The sequence below is a fragment of the Ascaphus truei genome, unplaced genomic scaffold (assembly GCF_040206685.1).
Source record: "Ascaphus truei isolate aAscTru1 unplaced genomic scaffold, aAscTru1.hap1 HAP1_SCAFFOLD_3032, whole genome shotgun sequence".
Taxonomy (NCBI): Eukaryota; Metazoa; Chordata; class Amphibia; order Anura; family Ascaphidae; genus Ascaphus; species Ascaphus truei.
Window position 1 is genome coordinate 1 of NW_027455998.1, and position 7,752 is coordinate 7,752.

A 7,752-nucleotide genomic window follows, 5' to 3' on the forward strand; every position below is an offset into this window, starting at 1 on the left:
GGATTGAGCGAATGGGGGTGGGGAGGGAAGGGAGAGAGAATAGGGGGAGAGAATGGGAAAGGGTGAGAGAAAATGGGGGGGGAGAAGAGAGAGAATGAGGGACAAGGCCGCCAACAGGGGGATCTGCCGGGGTTGCGTCCCGGGGACCGGTGAGTCGTCATCTCAATCTCAATCTCAATCTCTCTCTCTCTCTCTCTCTCTCTCTCTCTCTCTCTCTCTCTCTCTCTCTCTCTCTCTCTCTCTCTCTCTCTCTCTCTCTCTCTCTCTCTCTCTCTCTCTCTCTCTCTCTCCTCTCTCTCTCTCTCTCTCTCTCTCTCTCTCCTCTCTCTCTCTCTCTCTCTCTCATTTGCGCGGATTCCCGCACTGCGCTCGGCCACTCGCTACCCTTCGCGGTACCAACACCTCTCGGCATACGCGTCCTCCCCAACCCTTTCATTATCTGGCTCCTCCGCCTCTCCCTCCCTTCCGCCTCCGGTGCCAAGCGTCCCCCCGGCGGTGTGTCCCCTCGCGCCCTGCGGTACCAACACCTCTCGGCATACGCGTCTCCCCAACCCTTTCATTATCTGGCTCCTCCGCCTCTCCCTCCTTCCGCCTCCGGTGCCAAGCGTCCCCCCGGCGGTGTGTCCCTCGCGCCCTGTGACACGCGCGGTGCACACGCATAACACACTTACAGAAGGCGCGCGCACCCACTCCAGTTATTTGCCGCCCCTAAACTCTAGCTCTCTTCCCCCTTGGCTTACAAGCTATTTCCCTTGATTATTTCCCTGTCTCCTCCCCTGCTCTCTCAGACCTATCCCTGCAAACTCTCACTCAAGCCTCTGCTCCACCTCTCTTCCCTATTGGTCCTCCCTCCGTTATAACCCCTCTCTGTCCTCTTAGTCATTGCTCTGCATAGCTTTCCTGTAGCTCCTGTGTGTGCAGTGTCTATGCCTAGCTCCCTTGTCTATTTCAGCGCTGGTTCCTGTCCCTGCCCCTGTTTGGATTCCCTTGGTTTGAACTTGTGTACTGCTTTGGATTTGACTACTCTACCTTCTTCTGCTCTTGAACCCTGGCTTACGGACATCACTACGCTGCTTTCTCCAACCCTTGAACTCTGGCTTACGGACATCACTACACTGCTCTCTCCAACCCTTGAACTCTCCAACCCTTGAACATTATTCTCCGATCTCTGGCACCCTGGACTCAGCAAGCATACGTTAACCCTTTCTTACCAGGCCCGGCAACGCATTACCACACTCCGGGCATGCCCTCACTGCTGTGGGTGCGTGTTATTCCCTTATCCACCTCAGTACTGGGGACTGGCCAGGTCGGCGGCCATACAGGCATTACACTCTCCCACCCTCTCTCTCTCACTCTCCCACCCTCTCTCTCTCACTTTCCCACCTCTCTCTCTCACTCTCTCATTCTCCCACCCTCTCTCTCTCCCACCTCTCTCTCTCACTCTCCCACCCTCTCAATCTCCCACCCTCTCTCTCTCTCTCCCACCCTCTCTCACTCTCCCACCCTCTCTCATTCTCCCACCCTCTCTCTCTCTCCCACCCTCTCTCATTCTCCCACCCTCTCTCTCTCTCCCACCCTCTCTCTCTCCCACCCTCTCACTCACTCTGTGTCTCTCTCTCTGTCTATCTCTGTCAACCTCTCTCTGTCTCCCTCTCTCTGTCACCCTCTCTCTGTCACCCTCTCTCTCTCTCTCTGTCACCCTCTCTCTCTCTCTCTCTCTCTCTCTCTCTCTGTCACCCTCTCTCTGTCTCTCTCTGTCACCCTCTCTCTGTCTGTCACCCTCACCCACTCTCTCTGTTTTAACTTAACTGCCCTATACCTACACCGAAATAACCTATTCTGCTTTCTTCCAGATCTGACTCTCAAGTTTCACATGGGGGACATCGGAAGACAGGTAGGGAACACCTCCCCTCCAGTGTAGTATCTTGAGTGACTGCGGATCAGGTAAGATCCCAGGCAGGATTGCTGCTTTGGAATTTGTTAAGAGAGGGCATCCTGACACTGGTTAATGGGTTCAGAAGTCATTCACATCTGGCTTTTTTTTGGTTCGGTTAGTGGGGTCATCCGACACACACACACACACACACACACACACACACACACACACACACACACACACACACACACACTGTACTTTTCGAAATAAACCTAAGTTTCTATGAAAATTTACGTTTGTTTTTTTGCGGCCCTCATAAACTTAAACCTTGTTTATTTGGCCCATGTTAGCCTTTGAGTTTGACATGCTTGTAAGTGGAAATACCTTGATTTTACTTCTACAATTTACAATTTATCCTTTTTCACCCCAGTGGCGCTTTGTGCATCTTTTTGTGTTACTATGCCCAGGACATACTTGAAAACGAGAGGTAACTCTCAATGTAATACTGCCTTGTAAAACATTTTGTAAATAAATAAAATAACTGCTTAGGCTGCTGCCAATTGACTAATCACTACTTCTCCTCCAGCCTGCCTCTACTGTCCTGTGCTGCCTCCCCCTGCACATCTTGCTGCCCTCACTCCTGCAGCACCACTCCAGCCCCTTTCTACACAATGCCAATTCGGCCCATGTTCCCACTTTGACCACTGCCACAGATCATCACCTCTTCCCCATTTCATTGGACAACCTCTCTGGCCTGCACCTTCAAGAGCCTTTTCACCCATCATCCTGACCATGAGTCTCTCTGATACTCGATGGACAGATTTTTCCGAGAGCGCATCCAGCCAGGACACTCCACTCGCTACTCTGTTCTACAAACCGCTCTCTGTCCCAAAATTGTAAGTGCGATTCTTACTCTTTTACTATAAAACATATCTTGCTTAATTGATCTGTGCTACCTTTCTTCTCCCTCGATGAGTTAAATCTCGCCTGATATCCCCAGCGGAGGTACAACCTCACCTGTTATACAAGAACAGATTTCGCCACAGTTTTGGAGCTGCTTTATTACATCTTGAGTAGGCTGCCCATAGGACCCAAGAATTAAACTGAAACACATTTTTAAACATTGCACTAACATCTGCACTTAGATTTTCTCTATTGATTTTCTCCATATGCTCCCCCGGATTGTGAGAGAACACTGCTGACGCCTCCCTCAGACTGCTTCCTTTGGCCTACATTCCTAGTCTTCTTTACCAGCTCCTATGGATGGTCACAACGTCTTCAAGGTACTGTAGAGAGATGTATTGAAAATGCTATCTAAACCCCCTTCCCAACTCTTTAAGAATCCTTTATACACCCCCTCATGACACTTAGCACATTACCCTGGGGAATGGCCCCATAGAAACTAAGTTATACCACCTCTCGAATACAAGTCCAGGCTCTCAAAATGCTTTGTCGGATAATAAACCAAGAACCAGGAGAAGAAGTGAAAGAATTTATAGGGCTCAAATATTTTGTTCTTGACGCCTGATGACAAGGTGCTCCATAGGTCGCCTATTTAACGGCCCAGAAGGAAAATATGTACAGGTAATTATTATTAGCAGTCATACATTTGAGCCAGACGTGATACATGCACATTAACACGTATTTAAAACTAAGACCACATTATGACCATTTTTGACCACATGCTAATCTTTAGTGCCTAAATCCAGTCGCACACACCCAAATAACATAGGCACAGCGCTAATATTTTCCCACCATCGCTAATGTGCATCACCAAACCAACTTTTTCAGGCCCCTGGTGTCTTATGGAATTGCAGAAATCAGCAGAAGTAAGACATCAACAAACAAGAAGAAAAACCAACAAAAAACAATGGTACTCAGGTGTCTTTAGTATTCCAACATGAAATTAATCTAGCTGGGGAAAGGTTCAATTATCTGCAAGATTAAGATACCAAACTTCAGCAAAGTTCTGTAAGTCTATTAACTTAATTGGAACTGGGAGTTGATGTTTTCCTCCCTGAATTACATTCAATCATCATAATGAAGTCTCCATGGGATTCTGTACACGGAGTATCATGGATTTTCAAGGATTGTGTTTACTGCGTAAAAAGTATAAAAGATCTGTCAATCTGAATGGTGTAAACATTAGTCTGCCATTGTCAGACACGCTGCCTGTCATTAGAAGATGCTCCCATATTGCAGGGTCAAGAAGAAGCACAGAGAATTATATCACAAAGTCTTATCACTTTGATACATACATCTCACTGAGAACGTTAAGAAGTGAAGGCTAATTTGGTTCTCTGAAAAAGCCTAATACTGACTGAGTCTAATCATTGCTGTGGTCATTATAGATGGTGGAAAGTGTGGAATATTGTGGTAAGTTGAATTGATCTGATTTGCAGTAAGGGTGCTGATACTGTATAATAAGCAGAATTGTACCTACATACTGGAGCCTATATAACAAATTAGCTGTGTTGATATTACATTGAGGTCTATATATCAACAAAAATACAGATTTACTTTGATTCCCTGTATTATTATTTTCTCAAAGTTTTTTCAAATGTAAAAAACGAATGTAAAAAACGAATGTATCAGTTATTAGTATGTTATGTTGGGAAATTTGCAGATACAGCCAGAGCTCAGTGGGTATCACAGCCTGGCTTACAGAAAATGGTTAGTAAATGTCGCAGTGGATGTGAGTAGAGGTACAGATAAAGCAGACTTCATTCATATTTTGCACCAACATATTTTGTGTTATCTGAAGGTACAGTACAATGAAGCCTTCTCCATCTGTAGCAATAAGTCCAGGCAATGGAAATGTTTTATCTGGAAGCTGTTTTTAGGGTGACCTCAAACTTACATACAACTGTGACTATGAATCTGAAGCTCAAATGGGTGATTAAGAACTTAGGCTGTTTGATAATTTATCTAAACACCGGTTGTCCAGGAACACTTTAACCCTGCTCATTGTTTCTTGAGTTTACATACTGACAACTTTATGTCTATAACTATATGGTCGTTTTTTGAGATGTTTATTTTCCTGTAAACATATCCAGACAGGTATATACAGTCAACACCTAGTACTGTTTTTTTTAGAATTTATTTTGTTTACACATAAGCGGTCTTATTTTAGAGGGTTTCTAAGTAAATGTTAAGTTTTATATCATTTCATTAAACATACAGGCATACCCCGTTTTAAGGACACTCACTTTAAGTACACACGCGAGTAAGGACATATCACCCAGTAGGCAAACGGCATCTCACGCATGCGCCTGTCAGCACGTCCTGAACAGCAATACTGGCTCCCTACCTGTACCGAAGCTGTGCACAAGCGGGGAGACTATAGAGCCTGTTATAAATGCTATATTTACATCAGTTATGCACATATGACGATTGCAGTACAGTACATGCGTCGATACGTGGAAAAGGGTAGTGCTTCACTTTAAGTACATTTTCACTTTACATACATGCTCCGGTCCCATTGCGTATGCTAATGCGGGGTATATACTATATATGTATGCCTGTATATACTGTAGTGAGCCGCACTTTGGGAGGCTTTTTCTGTGGTTCTTCTTTGTACTGTTTATTTTGGAAGTTCAGTGGGTATCAGAGCCCGGACAAGATAGTTAGTAAATGCCACAGTGGGAATGAGGAGATGTACAGATGTGCATGGCTTTATTGTCCCCTCTGTGTTGAATAGGGTGGGATAAAGTATGTGGGATACCGTTGAACCCTGTGGAAACTCTTATATAATCAGTAATCATGACAGTTTGTGTTATTGGAAGGAATAATAAAGACTTCGGCATCTGTACCCTTGATCAAGCCCATGGAAATGTTCTATCTAGAAGTTGTCTTTCGGGACTGGACATGAAAGCATGGAGAGAGGGAGCCTTGCATACAGTAGATCGAGGGTAAAGGATTTCCACAGATATGGCGCAGTGAGAAAATATGGGGTATCGGAGAAAGGTAGCAGTAGAGACAATATGAATGGAAAGGAGACAGCTGTAAGCAGAGAGCGGGGGTAAAGGTGAGCTAGCAATAAAGGTGCTGGGGGAGCAGATGAATGCAACCTCTAACCATGTCTCATTTCAGGATAGCTAAAACGTTGTGAATTCTAATTTGTGTTTCCCCCGTCATCAGGCGATGCTTGGGAACAATCACACTATAGTTACAGAATTCCTGCTTCTTGGATTCCAGAATCTTCACAGTTTCAAGATTTTACTCTTCACTGTGTTCCTCGTGACGTACATTATGACCTTAAGTAGTAATCTCCTGATTATCGCATTGGTGTCAACCAGTCACCAACTCCACTCTCCCATGTACGTCTTCCTTGCCCATTTGTCCCTATCTGACATCCTGCTCACCACGGTTATTGTCCCCAACATGCTACGCCTCATATGGGGAGAAGGTGGCACCATGTCTGTTGCTGGCTGCATTAGTCAATTTCATTTCTTTGGTTGCTCTGGGGCTACAGAGTGTTTCCTTCTCACAGTGATGTCCTATGACCGATACCTGGCCATCTGTCAACCGTTGCGTTACACCACCATTATGAATTTCAAGCTTCGCCTACTGCTGGTCATCTGGTCTTGGCTCCTAGGTTTTGCGATGACCATACTCTTAATTCTTCCGATCAGTCAGTTACAATTCTGTGGCCCAAATGTCATTGATCATTTCTTCTGTGATTTTGCTCCTCTTCTAAAACACTCTTGCTCAGACACCTCCTTCTTAGAAATTGAAATCTTTGTGCTAACCTTCCCTGTATCCTTCTTACCATTTACTTTCATCATTGTGACCTACGTATGTATCTTCCTCACAATCCTCCGGATCCCCTCCACCACTGGGAGACAGAAAGCCTTCAGCACCTGCAGCTCCCATCTCACGGTTGTTTGCACATATTATGGGACACTGATTACTATCTACATTGTTCCATCAAGAGGACACACATTTAACATAAACAAGGTCCTATCTCTGCTGTATATGGTGGTGACTCCCTTCTTTAACCCCATCATATACAGCCTGAGGAACCAGGATATCAAGGCAGCCCTGAGGAGAAGGTTTTACCATTCAACAGATTTCTAGCATGAAAGGAGCGGGAGGAAACCCAGAATATGAACTTCTTTGTACTTTAAATATTGCAAGATGATTACTATTGAATTTGTGTAGAGATCTCGTGAATAGACACTGATTAGTTTTATAATAGATGACGTCTTCCTCATAAGATTTGACTCAGGATGTCCTGTCTCCCCAATGGGAAGATTCACTGTATAGTTAGATGATCAGAAAACTGTGTGCTAGTATCGGTACATGTTCAGATGTAGAGGGGGTTATTACTCTCACTGGCGCATTATTGTGAGATATGTTGTTATTTTCTGTATTATCAGTGCCATTAAAACCTATGAAAAAGAGTGATATTCTCCTTTATAATGTGACATTCCGGTTTATCATTTTGTAAAATAAAGCTTGCTACAGTACATATGTACCATAGGCTTATAATTACTGGAATATTACATGTTTATTAGTCCATGTATATTATTGTTACTATATATAGATATAAAAATTATAAATAATAAAAAACAGATAATAATATAGACATTACAATTATTTTTAAATATATATTATAATAATAATAATATAATAATAATAATAATAATAATCAATTACCAATGTAGATCTGGTTGCAGGGGCAAATAAAATAGTAAATAACTGCCTTAGACTTGCAGTTCAGAGAACTCCTAATGATGTATTTATGAGTTTTACTTGAATCCTACAAATCAGTTCTACCATCTATATATTGACATGCGTAGCACCCTCTACAGGGTGTAAATCCCTGTTTCTTGATATTAGACAAGACGTGCGTTGATTTGCTCGCGATGTAG

The 7,752-nt window shown here is 43.9% G+C and overlaps 1 protein-coding gene across 1 annotated transcript; it reads left to right on the plus strand.

Annotated features, from left to right (window-relative positions):
* The first annotated feature begins 4,038 nt into the window (after positions 1–4,038).
* LOC142483166 (olfactory receptor 11L1-like) lies at positions 4,039–6,971 on the plus strand. Its single transcript, XM_075583233.1, has 2 exons — positions 4,039–4,252; positions 6,017–6,971. The coding sequence occupies exon 2, from the start codon at positions 6,020–6,022 to the stop codon at positions 6,953–6,955; it is 936 nt and encodes a 311-aa protein (XP_075439348.1). The 5' UTR covers positions 4,039–4,252; positions 6,017–6,019; the 3' UTR covers positions 6,956–6,971.
* Positions 6,972–7,752: the final 781 nt, after the last annotated feature.